Raw genomic sequence first — 26339 nt, forward strand, 5'->3', positions numbered from 1 at the left:
GATAGTGATTTTAAAGGGAGCTTTTTTTGATGGACTCTAACTACGCCCAAAAACAAAAGACAAGAGACTAGAGCTGATAATCTAAACTGAATCATTCTAGGAAACAATTTGCATATTAGGTATGACTAAAGAGTAGGGATGTACTTCAATCTTTATGTCTCAAATAAGCTTATAATAAGAACCTGTGTTCAAGGACTTCTAGGCGCAAAACATTTAATCTCAACAAATTAAGCTCCTTATGAAGGCCGAGCTCCAGTAGCAAGATTTTGGTTCAATTGCTTTTGAATCAAACGTATGGTCGACATACAAACTGTTTGAGCCTTGAACCTTTTACCTATAAATACACTACGTAAAAATCCCAGTTCTGCCTCTAACTTATTTTTGGGCTGGCAAAATAGAGAGGTTCGGGCACGTAAGAATCCAGGTAGGAACACAATCAAGCTTAGCATCTCTATAAAGGTCTTTCAAAAGGGAGGTTTTATGGTATTTTAAATAATTTTATTTAATGCGTACTCCATGCAGTTTTATAGTTTATCACACAAATCTACTTTACTGATTAATTCGTTCTTTTTTCAAGAGCTTGTTTCGAAAACATAAGATTCCTTTAAGCTGCCAAGATGCTCAAAATTAAACGCACGCGTAATGACAACTACAATATAACGAGAAACTTAACATCATTTCAGAATATATATTATGACATTACAGGTAACAGCAGGATTTCTCTCAGCATCAGTAAGTCACGCTGAAGTTTCACTATGATGGGATTGTTCCGTATGAACTGACTTCACAAGAAACATTTCCCATGACAGAAGGCTGTATATGTATACCGCTTTCTTAACAGAACAGAAACAAACAGAAAGCTATATGAAAATATGTCCCAAACCATTTCACTAGCTGCACTAGGTGTTACCCCAGCACAGTGTTAACGACGCAGGTCACAAACAAAACGTGTCGATCTGATCTGCCTAGGCTTACCACTGAAGTTTCTCCTCTCACAACTGACAGAACTGTGTCAGGCACGGCATATTAGCAAATACCATTAGCCCGGAATTTGCCTGTTCATACTCATGGTATCAGAAAATCTTACGGCCCGAACGACCTATTGTATTTGGTTTTGCATAATACGTGCGGCTTAGCCTAATGTAAGGTAACATTAGATGCTGGCCGCTCAGTCGAATATAAGTCACGCTCAGCAGCCAGAATAAGACGCAACTTGGGCTAAAGTGCACGGACTCAAAGACCGTAACAGACCGTTTCTCTCCGCGACTGAAAGCGTTTTTCACTATGGTCACCAATCATAATGTAATGTTTAAAGTTGATGCACAGGTTTACGTGCTTATCTCCACGCAGAAGCAAGTGAAATGTTGCACTAAGGGACAGGGTCCTTGGGAAAAATCCAATATGGCCACTGACGTGGAGCTGTCTTTTGACTTCAAATTGCCTTATCTTTCACCACGCCTGTCAGTCGCATCGCATACACCTGTTATACTCGTACTTCAAAAGAAGTTGACGCGGTGACAGGCATCTGCATGTATCCAACCCTGAAACATTCTTCACGGCAGAAAGATCCACAAGCTATTAGACTACCCTGTCAAGGCCAAGCCACAGTCATCCACAGCCACCAAGAGACAGACAGGTAGAGAGGTGCGCCAGCACTATCCACTTACCTTCTTTATTAAGCCTCATAACCTCCCTGCTTTTTCCACCCTCCTTTCCAGTCTCTTCTAGATCTACACCTGCAGAAGAGAAGCAGAGTCAGGAAGCGCCGAGGGCCCAAAGGTGTGCGTTTATTGTTTGGCGGGGGGAGGAGAAGAGGTGAGGAGGTGAGCAGTGTTTCTCTTTGCAACAGCAAAAGCACAATGGTCGGAGCATCTGCCAGGGAGCGGAACCGCCGAGCCCCTCGCGGCAGCACCCGCCGGCCCCCACACCCACCCGCCCCGCAGCATCCCCCGGCCCCTCCGCGCCGCGCATCCTCCCCCTCGCCCCCTTCCCCCCACCGCGGCGCCGGCCCAGCGGCGGAGCCCGCGCCGCGGGGCAGCGGCACGGCACGGCACGGCGTGCGCCAGCGCCTCCCGCACACATGGCACCGGGGGCTCGGCGCGTCAGCTGAGCGCCCGGGGGGGGCGGCACCTCCCGCCGCGCAGCGCGGCCCGGGGAAGGGGGGGGGGGGAGGCGGCCCGGCCGAGCCCCCCGGCCCCCGGCCCCGCCGCCGTGCGTGCGCTCCGGGGGAGGGGAGCGGCGTGCCGAGCCGCGGGCCGGTCCCTGCCCTTACTGTGCGGGGGGGCGGCGCCGTGCGCGTGCGGGGGGGCGGCCTCCCGCACCCAGGCGGCCCAGGGCTGGCCCAGGAACGCCTCGGGACTGGGCACGGGCCGCTCCAGGGCCGCCATGGCGCCGCGCCTGCTCCTGCCTCCTTGTTGCTTTTCCCGTTTCCTTCGGCGGCGGCGGCGGCGAGCGAGCGAGCGAGACACGGGATTCGAGAACGCCGCACGTCATAGTCGGGACGTTCCGCCGCCCACACGGGGGTAGTGTCAGCCCCTGCTCCCTATCAGATCGGGCTCCCTGCCGCCCAGCGCGCATGCCCGTGTCCCCCGCGCCTGCGCGCCGCGCGTCGCGACGCCGCCGGCGGCCCGGCCTGCCGCCCGTCCCGAGAGGGGCGCCGGGCCCGTGCCGCCGCCGCGCCGGGTGCCCGCCGCCCCTCCGCGCCCCCGCGCAGCGTCCCCGCCTGGCCTGGCCTGGCTCAGCTCGGAGTGGCCCGGCCCGGCCCGGCGGAGCGGCCGCCGCGCGGAGCGAAGCGGGGCCGGCGGCCGAAGAGCCTCGCCGGGAAGGCAGCCGCTGGCGTTGCGCGCCCCGGGGTTGCGCGCCCCGCGTCTCAGCGCCCCGCAGTAAGTCCCTGGGACGCGCTTTCGGTGATTGCGGCACGGCCCCCGCGCACCGGCGCGGCCCCGAAACAGCCCCGGATTGCCGTGTTGGGGCTCCCCCTCCCCCCGACTTCTTCCAGCTGCGCTCCTGTGGATCGCCTGTAACCGCAACCACAGCCATTTTGTTGTCCAGATACTACCTAGTCTGTGTTTGAGTACAGGCTTCGTCTGTTTGCACGTTTCTTTCATGTTTTGGCGTTTTAGGCTACGGTGCAGCGGCCCTGTGGAATCGCAGGTCCCACTCCTCTCAAATAATGCCCAGGTTTTCATCTCGCTGTACATAACCTGTGGGATGTACATGCTTTTCATTTAATTCTAGGACTGTCATTTTTGGTTTATTTCTCCATTGAGGTAAGAATAGAAGATAACTCTACTGTGAAGGTTTTTGTACTCAATGTACCTGATTTGGGTGAGGAGTGACAGCACAAGCCTGTTGCTCCAGCTCATGCTTACTAAGCCAAACATAAAACACCACTGGCGAAAGACTTGTTTCATTTAAGCAGCCCCACTGACTCTGCATGCAACATCTTTCATACAGCTGTACAACCCCAACAGGAGGACTGAAGATGGAAATTTGTAGTTCAACAGACACTCCTCAGAGTGGTGGTGTGGGCTTTAAGTGGTCCCGTTCCTGTCCTACGTCTCTTCTTAGCCACTCTTCTAAGACCCTTTGTCACCATTCACTTTTTGCTGGCTCGAACTGTTGTGGGACGACGCTGAAGCAGAGCGTGGAGTTCACCTAGACTTGAGAAAATAGAATACCTTTTAGGTCCCACTCAAGGGCTGGAGCAGTGACCAGAGGGGCAGGACAGGAGTTGCTGAAGTCAGCACTGCTGCCTGCAGAAAGATACATGGTACTACAGTCTGCAATGGATTTAAGTAAATTTCTTACTGCTCATTGAGATGAGGTGCTTTACAGTGCTAAAATGGATAAACATTCAGGGCAAAGGACAAACACCCTTTGCCTTATATATGCTGTCAATAGATGCAGGATTGAATACAGACACCATTCACAATCCACCTCTTCCAAAAAGTAGCTGAAATATACAAGACCCATCATTGATACCCGGAGGCAAGCCTAAAAGCTTTCATACCATATGGCCTGGCCAGAGTGCCTCCAGTCATGTAATGCTAACTACAAGAAACTACAGGAACACAAAACAAAGAAGCAGAACGCTCACCAAAATATGCCTCAAAAGCAAACCAGTCGATCGCAACAGGCTTATTAGCAACTGGTGTGAAGCAGCCATAAGATGTGTGACCTTACAGAATTTCCACAAGCAGGAAGAGTAGTCATATAATACAAAGCTCTGGCAAGACCTATTCTGGAATATTAAGTACAGTTCTAGCCACCAGTTTAAATTAATCTTCCTATAAAAAAATGTGGAAAGGGTTATCAGAATGATCAGAGGAATTAAGAGTCTATCATATGAGAAGAGCTTGACTTAGTCTAGCAAAATTCAGCTGGGAATGGGCGTGATTGATGTTTTTATTTATAAGGAGACATAATCATCAATGAGGAAGAAAAAATAGAGTAGACATAACTGCTTATGTTGAGGTTGGAAACCCTGCTCACTACACATAAAGCTTTAGTCAGGAATATTAAGATGGAACTTCTTAGGAAGAATGATGAATGATGTGAAGTTAATAATCAAGCATGTCTGGCACTTGTGCTCCAATTTGCTGCTAGATAGTTAAGCAGAAGTCTTGACAGCGGCCAGATACTCTCATAATTAAAGAAGTTACACTGCACAGCTTATGCCATAGCACTTCTGTGATTACCCAAGACACATATCTGGAGAGAAGATATAAAAGAAACGTGTGAGCACTCAGGAAATCCCCATCAGTGAAAATGGACATAAGATTTCAGGGAAGTATGTATGGCCAAATATCTAATATTAAACACTGCCACAGGGTGCACAAGCAATAAAACAATTCCTAGCCACACAGCTGAGGAAAAAGGGGAGGGGGAAACTATTTAATACAAGCTGCCACAGACTACGCAAATAAAGTGAAGAGACTTTCCAGCTTTAACACATGGCACTAATCTACATGTTGCTTACCATGACACACTGCAGAACTACAGTCTAGGCTCTAACAGAAACAGACCATATGAAGGAAAATTAGCATAAAATCAAAGAGGCAAGATGTACCAATTCCTTCCTAAAAAGAAACAATCCAATGGCTTACAGTTTGAGAGAAAGGTTTCCAAAGTCCTCCCAAAGGAATTCTTCATTCTCACTACCATGTGTATTCAAGAACAACGTTATCATTAAACAAATGGTTCCGCAATGATCAGAACAGATATGCCCGACTTTCCAATGATTTTCATCGTTAGTTTGAAAAGTGCAAGTTCTGCTTTGATTACATCTATGCTGCCTCTGTGATCTGCACCAAGGAATGAACCCCATCCCTGAGAAAACGATCGATCGGTGTGTCTCCATTGGCTTGAAGGGTGCAAGTCCTGAAGCTGCAGCAAAGTAGCCTCCGTTCTGTCCCATAGCTTCTTCCCAAGAGCACTACTCATTTGGAGCCAAATCAAACTAGTGTATGTAGCGTGGACAGCTGTGCGTTACGCTCTAGGGCCGTATAGTGAAACAGGAAGAGAGCCAATCTGACATTATAGAAGTTTTTCCCGGTGGCTGCGAATAAATGGAGTTCTCTCTTGTGAATGTGAACTCTGGCTGCGGCTTTACCGTACCAAGGGCATTCAGATGGTTTCTTCTTCCCTTTTCCTGGCATCTGCTTTCACAAAGTTTGTAGAAAGTCTATTCTATTTAAGACTTTTATTCCTCTTTCAAATTTGTTTGTATTAATCACTGGATCCAAAAGTTATGGGTGGAGAGGAAAAAAGGGAGGGAAAGGCACAAGCATGATCACAGAAGACTTGTTTCCATAGGAAATGAGTAAAAAAACTGCGCATGAAAGTGCAGATTAAACATCCTGTTTCTTTTCCATATGCTCACCAATACAGAAATTTAATTCTTCGATGACCTTGAACAAGTCACTCTGCCATAGAGAAATAATTAAGTCAGTCAGGAAAAGTGCTTCTTTCCCTCCTCAGTCCCTATGGATCTTGTTTTATTTCGGCTGCCAAGTAGGGACTTCCTTTTACTGTGTGTTTTTTCAGAATTTAATATAATGCAGCCTTGATCTTGGTTGCAGCTTCTAAATACTACAGTGAACCAATCGTAACGTGAATTAAAAAACTAAACTATAAGCAAATTAAGGCCTTTAATTAATAAGCAGCAAAATACAGATGAAACCTTAACTCTAATCTTTTTAATCTATATATCACTGGTCTTTTATTAAGATGATCTCCGAATGCCAGCTTTCTTCTAAGTAACCAGGACATAAAAATCCTCTATTCCTGTATCTACTTATTAGAATTATACTTTAAGACTTGGGCTTTATAAAAGCTTAGGAAAAGTTATGACATTTAGAAGAGATACAAAGCTGTGTATCAATCTTTGGCTTTTGTAGAGATCAATCCAACATTTGTATAATTTTCAGGATCTGAATGTTGAGAAGTAACAAACTAAACCAGCAGTTCTTACATGTGGCTGTCAGGAACATCATATGTACTCACCATGTACAAATAAATAATGTCATGATTCCATTTCAGCTCCAGTCATACACTGGCGTTTGCTGAAGGTGTGTGTGTAGTTGCAACAACAAAACCAAAAATTTGTGACCCTCTGCTTTAAATCATGTATACCTGGCAATAAGTGCACCAGATGGCTTTAAACTGGCTGTGAAAGTATTACCAAAAAACAGCTGCATGAGGCTTCAATATCATAACAAGATTATAAACATATGATGTTCTTGTGACAAAGTCATTATGCTTTAAGCAGTTTAGCAAGAGATTCATTAGTACTTCTCAGGATCCTGTCTTGCAATGGGTTTTCCACAATAGTGGTTTTTATCTTATATAGCAGAAATTATTACGTAGCAGACAGTTTTATGAACCCAGATATCTACTTTGATGGGAATGAAACAGTAAATGAAGCACAAGACTTTCTTAAAGATAGTCAGTGATGGAGTTCGCATAAGAAAAGCACCAGCAAACTAGCTGGCTATGAGTCACAGAAGTACAGAAACTTCAGTCCTCCTTCAGGATTTTGAGAAGTGTAAAACTGATTTATATGTTGACTTGTGTGCAAATGATTTTTATAATAAATTTTTACACTCTTGCTAATTTTAACCAGTAGGTTATCTATCTGTCATCTCGCTTTCCACAGTGAATAAATGAATTTTCTGTTTAACACTACAGCTGCAGACCAGGGGAAAAGATGTCAGAGAAGTTTGTATCCAGAAAGTGCAAAACCAACTGCCTTTCTCTGGCGAAACTGATTCTGAAACTTCTTTTTTTAAAAAAAAACAACAATGTAGCATTCTAGTCTGCTATGTAATTAGAGGATCAAAATTCATTAAACAAAACAGATACTTAAAAAGTCCTATATCTAGGTTTCTGCAAAAAGATGTATACAAGGTGGCCATTAAAACAACTCAGCACTTAGCAAGCCAAATGTGAAAGCCACTATGAGCCAGTCTCCCTAGAGCCACTCTGGGCAGAAGTTCGGTCCCTGTGCTATTTCTGATCTCTTCATAATTTCAGAAAGTGTCTCAAACACCATGTGAGTGCCATCACAGAAGATTGGAGCTAGAAAAGTGTATTAAATAGACACTTATAGCAGAGAAATCTATTTTAATGTCCTCTGAAATAACACAAGGAAAAAAAAAAATCTAAATGAAGCTTTTCGTTCCATCTTGGCCAAAAAAGAAACAGTCAGAAAAATGAAGAACTGAAACAGAAATTCTAAGTGAGATACTTTTGTATCCTAAGAAACACATATTTTTCAAACAAGTGTTGCAAATTGCTTCACCCAAAACAGTGGCTGAAACACTACAGCAGCACTAATCAGATGAAATGGGAAATCTAAAGAAGATGCACAATAAGATAACTTATTACAGTGAACTCTGGAAAGTTTAAAGCAAAAATGCAACCAAAACCAGGCCATGAACTAGAGGTGGAAATCAACGGTTACTAAACATTTCAAACCCGAGTGAATTATGCAAGCACTGTGAAAAAGTAAATTGCAGTGTCTTCAGTTCCAGTGTCTAAAAGCTTGTTCTAAACATTATTGCTCAAGTATTGGTTATAGTCTAAATGCATTAACATAGCACTGTACTCCAGCTACTTTATCCTGCTTTTCAAGGGATAATTTATCTACCGCATTACCATAGCTGGAGTGTTTCTGATACCGAAGCTAGTAATGGTAACTCCTTTGTACACAGCAGACATGCATCTTCACTGGACACAGGAACTTACCAATTGCTTATAAGAAACAAAGCAGTTTCATTTTTTCCTGCAACAGTTTCAGGTTTCAGCCAGGAGCCTCTCGGAGTTCAGTTCGTACTCATCTTCCTTTACAATATTTTCTCTCCCTCAAAAACATTCCCCATCTCCCAGCCTCCACCAAACGTGAACATCCAGTCGCAGCGCTATGGTACAACCTGTGTGAAACTTTGATCTCAGACTCACTTCTTAAAACACACTACCTGGTCCCTGGTCTAACGCGTCATCAGGGGGACTTACGGCAAGAAACTGAGGATTAGACCAGGTCAAGGGAGTGCATCCACTGCAGAATACTGAGGGCTAGATTCTCAACAGTGTGACTATTTGGGAAGATGGGAAATGTGAATGATGGGTCAAAGAGTACTTCACAGGCTAAAATGCAATTTCCTTGTATTGACAGGTACTCAAGAAAGATGACAGTTTTAAAACAGTCAGTGCATGTTTTGTGCTGCTTCTTGAAATCATTGAGCATATCTAGCACTTGTGCACTGAATCACTTGTATTTTACTTATTAAATATTTATCTGTTTTGTTTTATTTGAAACAGTTTCTTGGTAAATAACAGCAGCCATAATATTTTTGAAGGCCATATCCAGAGTCTAGAGGAAGGCTCTTAGCCATCCAGTTGGGGCAGAAAAGAAGAAACTTGTCGGAGTTCCCGGCATTCTTGAAAGACATGGCAAAGTTCTTTAGATTTTGAGATAAAAAACACTTGATGGAGAAAGTTGCCTCACCTCAGTATTAAGTCTGCACTCAAACAGCATGCTACGTTCCTAAGCATTTCTCTCTCACCATGCCCGTGTGAATAACGAAGACCACAAAACATGAATCCCCAAAGATCTTCACACATTTCTCATGAGGTAGGCACAGAAACACGCTTTCATTAAAAATCAAGTTTTCCCTGCTGAATAATGTATATTATAACTTTCCATTCACCGGCCATGTTTGCGCCCGTTGGCAGCGTGCAACAGCATCTTGCTGCATCTCCCTCACTGCATCGTAATTGATTTTCTTCTGTTCCTTCTCAATGTAGATGCCATATTTCTCTCATTTATATCCTTCTTTCTCCCAAACACCTCACTTTTCTGAATTTTGTTCCCTCTTTTCTGTCATTGTTACCCTAACGCTGCGGGGTGGTTTTCCATCTCCCACCAGGTCGCTCCATCAAAGCACCCTCTCGGGGCCGTTTTTTCCTCCTGACCTCACTCCCGACCCTCCCACTTGGGCCCACTGCCTCACCAAACACTACCATGACTTTCAATACACCCTGCCTTGCTTTTTATCCTTGAGTTTACTTCAGCCCGGCTCTGAAAGTTTGGGACTGCCCAGACAAGAGGTTTGAGTGGGGCTCAAACTGTGATGCTTTTGGTGGAGGTGATGTTATGGCCCTAGATCAGTGGGTAGCAGAGGGCCAGCCTGCTCACACGGCTCCCCAAGCCCTTCACTGCTTGCAGAAGGCGGCTCTGATTACACCTTGCTTGAGGTTCTCAAGTGTTTTTACAGTTGTTATGCTGTGTCCTATTTCCAGCTCATACAGGAAGCAGACATGTTGAAATCACAGGAGAAAACAAGCCTGTTTGTCTTGTATTTCTGGCTGAGGCTGGAAGTGGAGTGCAAGAAACCAATGGTGTCTCATCCATTGTATAGAGAAGTCTCTTGTAGCTCCTTGCACCAACGTGCTGACTTTGTGAGGAGGTTTGTCCTGATAAGATTTCCATCCCAACTTGGAAGAGTCAAAGATAGAATCTTCTGATAAGCACTGCAACTTCTCAGTCCAAATGGGTCCCAAAGCCCTTAGCAGTAATTTGGCATAGCGAGTGATGTGCCTGACAACTAAAGGCAACTAAAGTAAGAAATATGTTTGATATTTATTTTTATTTGCTTACATGCAATGAGAGGTTGTTTCACAGATATTTTGATACCGTCATCTTTCAAAACATCTCACAGGCCACCCTGCACTTCTGTCATCAAACTCTTTACTGGACATTTTACAAAGGTGATATGGTTGCAGAGACCAGGTGTGGGTGGACCTCAGTTACGGTCTCACAGATCTAATGAATTTTTGAACTAAATCCTTCTCTTAATGATATAAATAGGTCATCCTTTGGGTGGTCTGTTTATTGGAAAACTGGTTTGATGAGCATTCCTAAGGCACCATTTCCTTCAAACATACAGATTAGCACATCATACTAATGATACTCTGGGGTTAAATGTAAAAGCATAGCTAGTCAAGAAGACAAAATAAAAGTTGAGACATTATTAAAAATATTCAATGTTGCTTATGAGGAGTGCACACTTCTGAAATGCATAGGAGCTAGATTGCAACTTTCCAGGTTCACATTAAGAAAATCTTTGTATGTCTATGGCCATCAAACATTTTAACTGGCTAATAACTTCCAGTGATGCAGCTCTGCATTGAATCAAGTCTTGTTTTATGCTCAGCGTGTGACATCTGGTATATGCAAAAGTAACAAGACTGATGAAAAGTGAATAATACTGTTTTAGGGAAAAAAACAACACCTAAAAATCATTATAAAATTATAATTTAACTGTTTTGTAGTTCAGTTTCAGATACATGTTTTTTTGGTGCAAGATTATAGCCAGAACTGTCTGTTGTTTTCATATTAAAAAAAATCTTTTCCTTCAAGAGACAGTCGGCATCTGTGGATTCTCTCTGTGTTTGATTGTGTTGAATAATAATAATAGTAACAATAATAATAAAATTCAAACCAGTTGCTAAGCACAAGCTCCTTGTCCTCCTTGTGCGGAATCTGAGTCTTATTCTGCAAATACTAAATCTGAGCTCTTTCATTTTTACTTGCATTCATATTTACTTTCAAAGACAGTATAATAATCTGATAATACAATGCCTGGTTTTCCCTCTGCATTAAGAACATTCTTTTCTCTTGACATTGCAACTACTTCAAAATTTCAGTGACTTCAAAATACTATTACAATTATAACCTGTGATATAGGAATGCTACCAAAATCAGAAGGCTTTATATATAAAGGGCTGAAAACAATCAATACAACTCAGTCAAATCTATTAGTAGTGTAAGCAGTGGCATTTTATCGAATTAAGCATTCATGTGACAGTAGAGTTGGGCACTTTGAAATATTTCTAAAGTTGTTCTTAACCAGTGGAGCAAAACCTATGTCATGCTGTTACAAACAAACACAAAGTTAGAGGCTCTATGTAAACAGAGTGAGTTATGGTGGTGGAAAGACCTAACAACAGTCCCTTGATAGAAACAACATTTGATAGCAGTACCATATGTATTCCTTGCAGTGGAGAGATGAGTCTACATTGGAGGGGTTAAAACTGGTCTTGTTTGCAGAACTTATGGGTGCACTTGTTCATGACGTGTCTTCTGTGTTTGTAGAGGGAAGACTCAAAGGGCATCTCTAGGTCCTGAAAGTGGTCATTATAGGTGAATTCCTCCATTTATTCAGGATTCAACATTTTTGCCTATGGAAATTTTTACATCAGCTGACAAAACCCTCTCAGTCTGTCTTTGTCAATCTGAATCTTAATGTAGCCAACTGTTCTGTTCAGTTCTCACACTACATTTGTGGTGTAAGAGTCTAAGAGCATGCTGTGTCAGCCATGGGATTATTGGTCCTAGATTTTGCAAAATTTCCCATACACACTTTTAAAACAACAGCAGATAATTATGGGAATTGGCAGATACCACAGACATAATTGTTTTCAGCAGTTACAACAGATGTTTTAAAAAAACATTTTTTTCTTCAAACCTTCAGTTAGTTCAGGGCTGGTGAAATACAATCCTTCCTATTGTCTCCTGCCCTCAGCGTATCGTCTGGGTACAGCACCTAGCAGGACCTCCTTCTTTCTCTCTCCTTCTGCTCTTCACCTACCTATCTCACCTTTTAGATCACTGCTCCAGGTAGTTTGCTGGACTGCCTCTCTAACCTGCTGCCCCTGCAGCTATCCAACCTTTGCGAAGGCTTCAGAAGAATCATATATCAAAATAACTATTCCATCAAAACTGAACGACATCTGGAGAGATGGTTGAACTCATCAACATTTTATTTCAAAAGGCAATATGGGAAAGAAGAAGTTCCATCAGTATGAAAATGCCATCTGTTAATATTTACGGAATGATGATGATGCCATTTTACTTTCCTTTTCTCCTGTCCTTCCCTGAAACTTGACCTGACCTGGGATTAAACAATCAGAAATGTTGTCACCATAACTTGCTTCTCATGCTAAAAGAGCACAAATAGGCTGACCTCAGCATGCAACAGAAATGGTTGGAGTGGCAAAAGGTAAAAAATAGTATGCATGATCTTGCCCAATTCCTTTGTACCCATAGCCTGCCTGCAGCACCAGTGGCCACACATCAATGAGATGATAGAAATTTTCCTTTCTTTTTAATCCATTCACTTCCCTACTCTGTTTACCTAAGCAGCAGGAGTCATTTTAACAGTTGTTAGTGAGATAAGATAGAGAATCTAATACATCTTCTTGTCCCTAAGGAAAGAAATTTAGTAATTTTGGAATGAGCGTCTTATTCTCTTCAGGACACTCTGAATGTAAATTTGGAAAGAGGAATTTCTCCAAATAATCATAGTTTAAATGCTGAATTCCAAATATATTTATTTTCTTTGCTCTTTTGTTGGCACACATTGCATACATGCTTTAAGAGATTTCTTTTTTGTGGTTGCTATGGTAAAAAGCAGTCTCCAGTCCTTTTACTTAAAGCCCATGAACTGCAATTAACTGTTTAATGTAGTAACATACAACAGCTCTAGTAACACCTTAACAGCTTTGAGCATGATACTCCATCATCTCAGCAGATGGTGGTTTTTGGCATTCTGTGTTTTCAGTTTATTCTCCTCCTTTATAATCCTTGCCATTATATCTCTTGACAAATGCTTCTGGACTAACTTAATTGCAATTTGATTATACTGAGGCATTCCTTCCATCTTTTTTTATTTCTGTTACAGATGACCAATACCTGAAAAAAAAGTTTGTATGTGTATCCCTGGCAGCAATTATAAAAGCAGATTTTAAAGTACTTTTTTTTTTTTTCTCGTATGTAACCGTAAAAATACAGTCTTGAAAGACCCGTAGTATACTATAGAAGCCCTACACCTCAACAGAGGAGACATAATTGATTCTGAAAGAGCCACCCTGAATGTTTGTCAAGAGTCTGAATTAAATAAGAGTTACCAAATTCAACTTGTTTACCAAAGGGAGTTGCCCTTTATTATTATTTCTATAGAGCTGGAGACTGAATTCCCCTTGAATTTTGCTCATTGTTTTATGAGCAAATGATTTATGACTCATATAAATCCCTTTCAACATGGATTTTCAATCATATTTAGAAAAAAGTTGACTTTGTCCAGACATTATCAAGAGCAAGAAAGTCTGGTGAAACTGTTTTTCAGCTGCTCTCCCATTCATTTGCATTCCATTTCTCTCTTTTTTTTCATTTAGAAATGGATTCTTTGGATTTAATATCAGGACTATTCTTCATTTTGTTCCTTGAAAGGATTTTATATATTAAGCAGGCAGGACACTTCAGATGTGTAATTCTGTAATACAGGACCAACTAAACTTTTTTTTTTTAGTACCTTCAGGAGCAGCATTAGCATTTATTCTTATTTAGGAAAAGAAAACAAAAAGGAAAAAGGAAAAGAACAGTTTTCCCAGAATCGTAACAAGATAATTTTGCAGTTTCAAGTTTCAAAATATGAATGTCTCATTCACAGCTATTTCCTGGCTGACTCCAGGTTTCTATCATTATTATTTATTCAGTGCTGATAGTGTGCTTGACATTGTGCAAATATAGGAACAGATATTCATGTGGACTATCTGCCAGGATTTCCTAGTTGTTAGTGGCAGTGTTAGCCTCTTTAAGCAAAAGCTTGAGGCTGTCTTTAGAACAGAGATGCTTATCCATCCTGCCAATATGCAGCTTCATACATATGACCGTGGGAAACACTACTCAAATGCACCCAGCAAGACTTTGGAAGGATGAACCCAGTGGAGTTTAGTTTAATTAGGACAGCAAGATTATGTGGTACCTCTGACTGATAAAACTTTTAAGAGCGGTCATGATCATTTCAAAATCTGGAAATATTTTAGGGAAATATTACTGTGAAGAATCGATCTCCCTGATTTGACACCTAAAGAATCAAAGAAAGACTGTTTGCCTGAATGCTACATGCTTTTAAAATCTTGTATCTTCTGTGAAGTCCATGAATTCTTTTTTTAACTTATTTGTAGGACCTACTAATAGCCCATGTGCTTAATTCACCTGGACAGTGATGTTGGTGTCCTTCAAGTTGTTGCTGCCATTAGCAGATGATTCATTGCCAGACTGACATCTGCCACTGGCTTTGTCGGAAACAGTATCTTACCAATGGTAGCAATGGAAGGCTTTTGTCAAGGACAAATTTCTCAGGTTAGCTGCATTTGACAAAAAAAAACAAAATAAAAAAAAAATCATAGTTTAAATGCAAAGATTGTTTGTCTCCTTATTAGAAAAGAGTTACTGTCTTTGGATTTCCTCTCCAATGGAGCCACAGCAAAATCATTCTAATAGATGGGATCTTTAGTGACTGTTTCTTGACTTTATACATGAAAGAGCAGAAGGTTTGCTGTTTGCTGTCTCATAAATGAAGTTTATTTTCCTCATCATCACTTAAAAAAATAACACACCCCCCCGCCAAATCCCACAAAAAAAAACCCAACTTGCAGTCAGGGAAAAGGTGGAATGCAAATACTTATCCTTGTTTTCTCTCTGGCTAGGACGAGGATTTCGTCATCTGGTCCTTTCAGATATCCCAGCAGAATGAATGAATGATGTCAATAAGTTCATCTCTTTGTCTGAGATGGTGATACCACTGATCCAAACTAACTAACAAAGGCCATTGTTAGAGCAACATAAGTCATATATAAGAGTCAGTATCAAAATGCCCCACGTCCAGAGATGAAGACATCTGCCACGTATTGTACGGAAGCAACCAAAGCAAAAAGACTTGTAGAAAAATAAACAAACCTCTGAGGGATCTGGAAGCTGAAGACGGACTTACTGAGCACAGTTCAGAACTGCGAAGGACGTTAAAAAAGAGATATATCAAATCTAATGTATAAATTGCAATTCTTGTATTAATCACAGTTATTATATTCTAAATTTTGTTTGGAAAAAGAAAGGGAGTGCTCAGATTTCCTTGCCTCTCCAACACTTTAAAAAAGCCTTCCCTTTGCTTGCAAGCAATTTTTTACATTGAGCAAAATGCCTGGTGTACACTCAGAGGAAAAGTTTAATTAATTCTCATTTTATAAATCCACAATATTTATTCAAAAGATTGGCGAATTCCAAGAAATTCACCCATCCCTGAAAGAGAAGTTTTGTAAACAAATCTGGCAACAAATTTATTTTAACAGCAGCAACCCTGCTAATCTGTCAAGATGTAGTTTGTTTCTGACACTTGATTAAATTCTTTTTGCTTGAAAATAGAAAGTAATTTGCTACAAACAAACCATTTACCTGGGACATAGCGACTGCCCCTCTGATACTTCACAGAGCATTTAATTCATTTAACTAGGAAAAAAGCTAATAGTGTAATGTTTAGCACAAGTTATTTCATTTTTTTTTTTTAACAGAAGCAAGACTACATTTCTGTATTCACAAAACAGCAACAACATTAGAGGTTTCAGGGTCTGTAAAACCCATTTATGGTGTATCCCACAACCTGGACTCTCAGGGATCTGTACTGGGACCAGTACTGTTTAATATCTTCATCAATTACATTGACAGTGAGATTAGGTGCACCCTCAGCAAGTTTGCAGATGACACCAAGCTGAGTGGTGCGGTTGACATGCCTGAGGGACGGGATGCCATCCAGAGGGACGTGGACAAGCTCAAGAAATGGGCCTGTGTGAATCTCATGAGGTTCAACAAGACCATGTGCAAGGTCCTGCACATGGGTTGGAGCAACCTCTGGTATCAATACAGGCTGAGGGATGAAGAGATTGAGAGCAGCCCTGTGAAGAAAGACTTGGGGTACTGGTGGATGAAAAGCTGGACATGAGCCGACAACGTAAGCTTGCAGCTGAGAAAGCCAACCGTATCCTGGGCTGCATCCAAAGAAGTGTGGCCAGCAGGTCGAGGGAGGTGATTCTACCCCTCTACTCTGCTCTGGTGAGAACCCACCTGCAGTACTGCATTCAGCTCTGTCTGGGGTCCTCAGCACAAGAAAGACATTGATTTGTTGAAGTGGGTCCAGAGGAGGGCCACAAAAATGATCCGAGGGTTGGAGCACCTCTCCTATGAGGAAAGGCTGAGAGAATTGGGGTTATTCAGCCTGGAGAAGAGAAAGCCCTGGTGAGACCTTATCGTAGACTTTCAATATTTAAAGGGGGCCTACAAGAAAAATGAGGACAAATTTTTTAGCAGGGCTTAATTTTTTTAGCGATAGGACAAGGGGTAATGGTTTTAAACTGAAAGAGCTGAGCTGAATGAATGAATAAATGAGCTTAGACTAGATATAAGGAAGACATTTTTTATGATGAGGATGGTGAAACACTAGAACAGGTTGCCCAGGGAGGTTGTGGATGCCTCATCCCTGGAAACACTCCAGATCAGGTTGGACGGGGCTCTGAGCTACCTGATCTAGTTGAATATGCCCCTGCTCATTGCAGGGGGGTTGGACTAGATGATGTTTAGAGGACCCTTCCAACTCAAACTATTCTGTGATTCTGTGATTCTGTGATTCTATGATAACTTCGCAACCTTTGGACACAAATGAGAAGAGTGTTTTAGGCTGTGGTTCCACAGGCACTTTCTTGCCCAGATCCCCTGTTTCCTGGATGTGAGTTTCTGGCCATGTCATCCACTCACTCGATTCTTATCCAGAATCAATTCATGGGTCCAGTTCCCTGTATGGCAACATCAGCAGTTGTGCAGGTGCAGCATGGGCTGGGATGAAACAACTGAGAGAAGACTGTGCAGCTTAAGACTTTTTTTGTCAAGAAATGTGCCTGTGTCCAGAAAAATGATTTATACAAAGAAACAGTCTCAGAGGTTTGCTAATATCAGTAAATCAAAATGACTAAAACCCCACTGTCTGCCATTAGTGACAATCAAAACAAAAGATATATAGGTGCTGTTGTTAAACATGTATGGGCATTACCTTTCTTTGCATTCAGGCTGTCCATCCAACTGCACTGCTGGATGTGTGAAAATTTTGGGGTGTCCACCTCTTGCTTCTTAAAAAGATTTGGCATGTTATCTCACTGCTGCCCCTCAGCATAGGAAAACAATTTGCCAATTGATTTTATGTCATAGCTTCATAAAGCTGTGCATGTCTTGGGGCAAAAGCTTGGCTGGTGCAAATGTCAGTAGAGCCATGACAGTTTGTACTAGCAGGGAAAATGTCCATCCTTCCTGCCACTTCCCCTGCTCCTTCAAACCTAAAAGGCTAATCCAGATCCTAACGAAGTCAGGGAGAGCTTTTTCTCTGTGCTGGATCCAGCTCTGGGCAAGTACGCAGCCTCTGAAGTATGGCAATTAAGATATTGAGCTAATGTTAGTAATTCTTTCCTGCCTGCCTACAACACCCAAACTGTCTGAGCTACCCTTCATCTCAGGCGAAAGTCTGAGGAAATCAGCTGGCTTTATGTTGCATCTGAAAGGTCAGTCTGTGTCCCCAGGGACTAAGAGGTATGAGGGAATTCCAGAATTTGCTACCAGCTTCTTGGTATTTGTTTCTGGAAACTGTTAGCTTAGATTTTTTAGCTAACAGGAAAGGAACTGAGATGATAAGAGTGAGGGTTTTAGAAAGGCACATTTACAGGTGCTTTAAAATGCATTTATAAATCTACCAGCCTGGCTTTTCAGGTTCCTTTTTAGACAGAATTTTATTTCAACATTATTTATGGACACTCTGGACAGTGCACATATTCTACTTCTTTTCTAATACTGCATGTAAGGACTTTGTTAAGTGAACTTCCCTCTAAAACAAAGAAAATAGCCCTGAAAAATCCTAGCAGAGTTTAACATCAGTAACTTTACACACTATTATTATTGTGAAATGTTTTAGTACCTGAATAATTCCTCATTTGGGGGAACTTGTGATACACATTTTTTGCAGCATATTTAAAATCAGCGTAGAAAAGGAAAAAAATTCTCTGTAAGGATTTATATTTGATGTTGTGAAATAACTATTTTTTAAAATATAAGCAAATTAATTTAGCAGCCTCTTGCTTAAGTGAGATTCATGTTATTTAAAAGAAATGGAGCGGTGAGTGTCTTAAATATTCTAACCCTTCTCAGGCTGAAAAATAATATTCTTTTACATTATTGACTTTGATTCCCTCTGTGATTTAATCCTTTTCTTTACATGATTAGTGGGTAGAAATAGAGGGAAAGTCACAACCACAGGCAATAACATGGCAATTAACTCAGAGGTACTGGTGGGACATTTAAGTAATTTTAAGTCAACATATATAAACATTACATTGCTGGCTTGAAAATCTGGACATTCTTTGCAGCTGGAAGATTTGATTACTTAATTGATTTGGATTTTCAGATTGCTTTTGAAAATGAACCACTGGTTTGAATCTGCTCCAGATGGGCAATGACCGAAAATTGCTATAATCTGGCACGTATTTGATAGCATAGAGAAGTGAGTTGATGGCCTCGTTAAAAGTATCTCAAACATATGCACTGATTAAAAAACCCTCATCTCTGGCTCAGCAGGGTCTTGGCTGAGGAGAACTGAACTGCTCTGTCACCCCTAAGGGCTCTTTCTGGCACGACAATGGAAGGAAGTTCACAACGCTGTTGCACACAGAGGTGAATATAAAATATGTTATGGTGCAGTGCGCCTGCCTATCCATTGGGAATGCAATATGTCATAGGCCAGCGCTTGTTTCCACTGTGGTCAGTAGGAACTCCTGTGTGAGTACATGGCCCCTCGTCTGAATGAGAACCACACAACTGAGATCATGGGTTTTAGGAGTCCAAAAGTGGTATTTATTTTTCCACCCACAGGTCATCAAAAATATTGCCTACCTGGTTAAAAAATGGTACAGAGAGACAGACACTGGGGTTTGGAGGGATCTGAGCATCAGACGTAGCCATCCCAACCCCCCTTTATCATCACTGCGGGGAAACAAGCCTTTCAAAAGTACAGTGCTTCCCATTCTAAAGGTGATGGCTAAAGCTGGTCACATCAGTTGTGCCCTAGCAGTGCTTCTCTGTTTCCAAAGAAGCTTTGGGTGACTATATAACATTAACATATGCAAGTCTATGTTTTAGTTGTTTTAAGACAGGTAAGATAAATCCCGTCCTCAACAACATGATGTCATTCTGACTGCTACTTGCTAAAGCACCGTGTGAGTACTTTTGCACTTTTTTCACAACCTCTGAATGACTGTGAATGAGATCTCGCCTCCAAAGTGTTATGACTCAGTTCCCACAACACGCTGTCATTTTTTTCAAGGAGAAAATGTACCATTTTCAATAACAAGCTTGGCAAAGACACTGACCAAAATGATGTCCCTGGCACATAATGTCCCTGGATTTTAGTATGCTTTGTAACCATTGCCTACATGAATCTGAAAATGAAATGGCTTTTTTCTCTTTAGACAGCTGGATTTTTGTGTGGCACTAGATGGCAATATTCCCTCAGCTCCAGCAATGGTCAGGGGAGTGATACAGGGCAAAGGGACGTATTCTGACCTTGTTTCCTTGTTATCACCCATGTAGCTCATAACAGCCAGGTTTTATGTGACTGAGGTCAATCTGGGCTGCAGAGTGTTTTTTTCTCTCTGTGCATTCACCCACCTACCTTTAGAACTTCACTGTTCTCTGTCAAAACATTTGTTGGACAGTATGCTTACTGTGTGGTGTCTTGTGTTTCATTAAGAAAGCTCTTGTGGTCTCACGCTGTTCCATGATGTTGATGCTCAAATCCACAGGTAAGAAGTATCTACATCCGGAGTATTGTACTGCTTTACTGCTGCCTTTTGCATATTAACATGGTGGCAGACTCAGTCAAGTTATTTTTCAGATATAATGTTGCCTGATGTCACTTGTAAGTGGCTTCTTTTTTTCATTCATGTTTACTCTCAGATCAAATAAGCGTAATGTAAACTCAGCAACTGTGATTCTGTGTCTGCATCCAGGTGAATCTGTGATATTTCTAAAGGTTTTCTCTAGTCACAAAGCTTACAGACAGCAAGGAACAGAGCCAGCGAGGAATATTGCATCTGTCTCCTTTGCTTGATTAAGATTTTGTTTGCCTTTGGGCCACTTTATTCTGGCCCAGGTCTATTGAAATCGCTCCTTTGAAAATCAGACTTGTCATTGATCTTTGTGAGACTAAGATTATTATAGTTACTTTCCAATAGCCTAGATGGAATATTAGTGCTACCCAAATGTAGAAAGATTCCAGGGATGACTTTAGATGAGGTATGTCCCAGGCAAAATACTACGGTAGAAACTAAAATTATTGTGGAAAAGTTATGTTTTTCTGTTCTCTTACTGTTATAGGACCACTCAAGCCTCCTCTTCAAGCTGATGCCTGCCACTTCTCATTCACCTCACCACACAAACTTTTGTCCAACTTATAAACCGACATCTGTGCTGTCACAGCTGTTCTGCCATGTGCTTCTTAGAGTGAAGCTCCCAAAACCACATCTACTGCCTCTCTCACCCTCTTATTGCACATCTCCATGTTGTCAGATCAGGACTCCAGCTTCACACGCCTCATCTTTTATTTCTTCCATTCCTCGACTTTCCCAGCAGAGATCCAACTTTTTCTCCACCATTTCCCTTCACTGTCTCATACTTCACAGCCTCAGCTTCAATCCTCTGCCTCACAAGTCTCTGTCCTCATGTCCTCACATAGCTGAATAAGTTGTGGTACTGCTGCATTGGGTATTGCTAAGCATGAGAATGGAGCAGAAACAAAAATGCTACACCAGATCCTCAGGCAGTATTAGACTGCTGCATGCTATCTGGTCCATGGTAATATTAGGACTGAGACTCTATGCACGCCATGGTTACCATCAGTCAGCTGATGGGTAATCATTTGATGAGCAGAGAAGCTCACAGGAACGTCAGAAGCACCGAGCCCTGAGCAGTCACCTTACAGTTGTTTAAAGTCCCAGATAAAAGAGTATTATACGATAACCTATAGCTGGGAGAGGACATGCTATATAGGGAGGTAGGTTCAGGTTGGATATTAGGAAAAAATTTTTTACTATGAGAGTGGTAGAACACTGGAACAGGTTGCCCAGAGAGGTGGTGGATGCTCCATCCCTGGAGACGTTCAAGGCCCGGTTGGATGAGGCCCTGAGCAACCTGATCTAGTTGGAGATATCCCTGTTCCTTGCAGGGGGGTTGGACTAGATGACCTTTGAAGGTCCCTTCCAGCCCTAACCATTCTATGATTCTATGATTCTATGCTCCTCCAGGTGTTGGCATCGGAAAACCAGTGAGGGAAAAATAAGTACTATGTATGCCTCCTAATATGTATACTCTTTTATTTTGCTATTGTTTTGTACTACATTTAATTTAAAAATTAAAGAAGGAAAATATAGAGCTACTTCTGACCAGTGCCTCTGGGGAAACACAGCCATTGAGAAGGGTGAACGAGAGTGGCTATAATACACCATGGCACCTCAGGGACCTGGCACATGTCAGTCCTCACCATAGCCTTGGCAGATCAAGCAAAACTGATGTGAATCCAGGCTACATGCCCTTCTCACATCACACACCCCTCCTCTGCTCCTCTGGAGAACTACAGAGCCCAGTTGAAGATCTCAAAGTTCTTGAAACCCTAAACAAATGACATTTCACACTATCAGGAAGTAGTGACTTATCCTGTCTCCTCCTATTCAAAAGGTAGAGGAACTGAGGTGTAAAAAACTGTCTATTTCCAAGTGAAACTCCACTACCTGACCCCTTGCCCTTGGCCCAGCCATGCTCTTTTCTGTTAATTCCATACTCCTTTTTTTTTTCTTTTTCTAGAGCCAACAGAGAATATTTTATTTGTGCTAAAATGCAAGGTTGCTTTTGCAAAATACAATCAAATGTCTTTTGCTGAGAAAATAAGTAAGATATAGTATGTTTCATGATGCAAAGGCCTGTTTAAGTAATTCTTGGTGATATATTAAAATACTTGACTAAGTGAAGTGCATCATGCTGTGTACATAGAAACCTCAGAGTTTCTATACCTATATTTGCCCAGAACATTCTTTCTTGTTGCATTTGCATCATTTGATACTTCACATCCTTGTTTATATATTTACTAATCAGCTCAGATGGCCAATCAATTACAATAACAGACAAACTTGTAATACGGAGTAAATACTGTATCATGAGGTACAAAGTATTGCCACATGGGTTCAGACCCTGGTCCAATATCCGGTAAACTCAGAAAGAAGAATTCATTGGCCTCAATGCATTTTTCACTGAATCCTTACTTGCACTAGAACTTTTTTTTTGGAAGACAAACCATACGATTAAAATTCAAGCGACATATGTGACTAGTGCGGACAAGCGACATCATTTCTCACAGGTATTGAATGTTCCACACCACCATGTTTTTGATCTTGAACCACAAAATGCAAAGTAGTTGCTGATAACATCTTCTTTTGCTCAGGTGAATGAATATTGAAGCTTGTGTTTCACTGACTCCCACGTCGTGTTAACGCCAAAGAAAATGTAGTATTTTTAAGCAGCACAAGAACTTCTTAAAAACATTTGGCAACAATGTGCTTTTTACACTCATGGTGTCTTACAGTTGTCATGATTGAGCTTGGAAGTAGGATCAAGAACTTCGGCTTTTCTGGACTTTCTGTGTGGCTTTGGAGAAGTTGCTTGACCTCTTTGTAGGGAGTATTTAAGTACATCTGGAGCTTTCTTGAACTTATGTCCTTGTAATCATCTGTCTGCCTCAGTCCACATTTGTCAAGATGGAGAGGAGGGAATGGGAAGGATCAGAACAATCTCCACTCTCTTAATGCCTCACATAATTCCAGTCCTCCTAAAATAAGTGCTCATATTCTTTGTGGCAAAAGTCAGACTCCTGGGATTCCTTCTTCTCTGGCAAATATTTTCATCCCTCGGGTGTACGATTGCTGGAGCAATGGAAAACTTCTTTTCAGCACTGACAACAGCAACATTTTCAGACTTCTGTGTGTACTCACCCAGATTTTAGGTGGTTCTTTACTTAAATCTCGATCCCCAAAAAAGCTGTTAGTGTGACGGAATCACTTCTTATTAACAGACACCTCAAGTTAATTATCGAGGAGATGACTAGTGAGTTTATGTGTATACAAGTCAATGCTAGAAAATACATGGCCCAGATATCTGTCTGGAACTTTTTTACATAATTGCATGATCTACTAACCTTGCTAAGCTGGGATCACTTTAGTTGACATTAAGGTAGCCTGGGTAGTACTCAGAGCTTTTAGTTTGTTCTTGTCACTCACAAATGGTACAGAGGAAGCTTTTAGCTGAGAAATCAAATGAAATGGTGCATAAGTTTTTGGTGCAGGATACTAAGGCACTGTTTTAATATTTTAGGAAATGTCACCAAGGCAGTGGCTGGAGAAGCTGTACTGTTTGAAGAGAAAGAAGATGAAAATAAAACCTGACAGTCTAGGTAATTTAATTCATGAAATAACGTAATAAATACTCTTGTTCTAGGGTTGAATCAAGTGTGTGAAAAGTCTCCTTAGGCTTCTCAATTTTTGGTGAGTAATTACCACAGTAAGACCAAAATGTCTTCTTTTCTGTGAGTTGGCTAAACAGAAGAGAGTCGCTACTCTGGCTGAAATAGCCATTAATGGAGAATTATGTTTTGAATCTCTGATGCGTTTGAAAAGTGAGAGAACATTTCTTTCCTGTTGACAGAGTGAGTGTCAATTGAGAATTAAATGCATAGAAAAAAGATTAATGTCCTGAACCTGCATTTTGTTATGCAAGTAGACTACTTCTCTGAAGCTGACGTCTGTTAAAAATTCCTCACTTTCCTGAGGACAGACAATTGAATGCTTGCACATCAAGTTCTGCTCTGTCCCGCTTGATATCCCTCATTTTCCGTGTTCTTTCCCTCTGCATCCCAACCTAAGACCACTGCAGCCTCTTGCACTCAAATCGGTTGGTCTTTCCCCAGGAACAAGATTCTTTAATTTCTTGAAAGATGTAGCATCCTGCTCCCATTGTCCACCTTACCCGATAATTCGAATGATATATTGTCAGAAGTGTATTTTTTTTGCACTGCTCTAAAATGCCCAGGTTTCAAATTGTCTTGAAAACCAAGGAATGGCTAAAACTCCATTTTGTTCCTTGAGCTTATAATTCGCTCCAATTAATTTTTCTTCCCTCTGTTTTGCCTGCAAACTCCCTGGTTGCATTCTTGTTTGCGTTGCCTTGACCTCTTTTCATCTAGCTGCTTTATGTTCTAGGGAATCTCATTCCTGACCTTCCTGCAGTGGCAGAGCTGCTGTTGCCAGCTTTACCAAGGAACTTCTGCCTTGCTCACCTTTTCCTAACTCATCTGTTCCTAACCAGCTTTATAATTGATGATATGCATATACCTATTTCTACTTGATTTTCAACTTGTTTGGAACTCTCTCTTAACTCTGGCTGCTTTTTCACCTTATTCCTCACAGCCTGGCAGGATGAATCAGAAAACCACAGAAGTCCACTCACCGGAGGAATTTAAGAAAAGAGGGATCTAAGGGAGGTACTGAGAGATACTGGCAGTGACTGAAGGAAGAAGGAGCCAGAGTCCTTTCCACTCATACTCGGTCCACCCATGTGAGCTGCCCTCCACACTCTCCTCCCTCACTGAGTGCTACTCTTGGCTCTCCCTCCATCTCCCTGGTCACCTCTACAGTCACTTCTCACAACACGCTTGAACCATGAGGCTTAACAGGAACTACTTGAAAGCCCTGAAGACATATTTTAGAGAGAAAACAGAAATTAATGGATATTCACATAGGACCTGAAATAGTTACCTATTGCACTTCCAGGTGAAGCTGGGGAAAGCCTGGAATTTCAAGAGCATGTGTATTCCAGATGCTTTTGCCATTCATGTCTTTCATATCCCTCTATAGTGGCTTTATCACCAGATGTGCAGAGAAAATTCTGATTTATGTATATGGACACTGAACTCTTGCTCTTTCAGCAAGATCTGTGTAGACTCTCAGATCTGTTTTCGGTTCAACACAGATCTATTTTCAGACCTGTATAAACTCTCAGATGAAAGAAGGACAAAACAAAGAAGTTGAAATATGTATTTATAGGGGAAAAAAACCCCAACCCAACTCCCCAAAAAACAGCCTAAGAAATGAGAGAAAGAAAATAAAGGACAAAAAATTGTGACCTCTGAGTTCTGGGAAAGGCTTGGCTATTCAGAGCGTAGGTTGAAAACAATCCCATCACTCCAGCTATATATCAAACGAATTTAAACATGTATCTGAAAGACTGGTTACTTTAAAACTCAGCCCAGATGTTTCTATAGTTCTTTCAAGATTAAAAGAAACAGCACTATAATGGGATAGATTATATATTGCAACTAAAAGGAGGGAATAAAGCTAGCAGCAGTTTTACAGTGTTCTGATAATTAGCAAAAGATCACAAGCTTATTGTACAAGCCTGGTTCATGCCTGTGCACACAGACATCATCTTTGTGAGATGCCCAGTCAGATCGAAAGCTTCTTTGCGGACCCAGGAAATGCATATGAAGGGATGGACAACAATCTGGTAGGTAAAGGGACAGGCTAGACTTCTTGCCAATATAAATACATTTACATTAATATCTTATCAGCATAACTAGGTCATTTGAGGGTAAGGTTTTCCATATATTTTTTTACTAACATAAAATCTAGGCACACATTTCCTGGGGCAAAGGAAGATTAGCTTCCTCAGTACTACAGGTTGATGTAGCATGTGCTCCCAGATGAGATCGTGTGGCCACATTCACTTTAAACCCAGGCTGCATCTGGACTTGGCAAGGCCTTAGAAGCACTTCAAAATAGATACAGATCAGCCATCAAATGAATCT

General features: G+C 41.6%; 1 protein-coding gene across 6 annotated transcripts in view; it reads right to left on the reverse strand.

Moving 5' to 3' along the window:
- The window catches only part of ATXN7L1 (ataxin 7 like 1), a 119344-nt gene extending 116942 nt beyond the window's left edge, over positions 1 to 2402 (reverse strand). For 3 of the 6 annotated variants that reach the window (XM_086610157.1, XM_086610156.1, XM_086610158.1), the window contains exon 1: positions 1668 to 1883. In XM_086610157.1, the coding sequence (XP_086466283.1) occupies positions 1668 to 1686 (19 nt within the window). In that variant the 5' untranslated portion in view covers positions 1687 to 1883. Of the gene's footprint in view, positions 1 to 1667; positions 1884 to 2272 lie in introns of those variants that run through there. The other 3 variants (XM_086610162.1, XM_086610161.1, XM_086610152.1) reach the window with 2 other exon arrangements.
- Between the last annotated feature and the right edge of the window lie 23937 nt (positions 2403 to 26339).

Source organism: Tauraco erythrolophus, chromosome 4 (assembly GCF_009769465.1).
Source record: "Tauraco erythrolophus isolate bTauEry1 chromosome 4, bTauEry1.pri, whole genome shotgun sequence".
NCBI classification, from domain to species: domain Eukaryota; kingdom Metazoa; phylum Chordata; class Aves; order Musophagiformes; family Musophagidae; genus Tauraco; species Tauraco erythrolophus.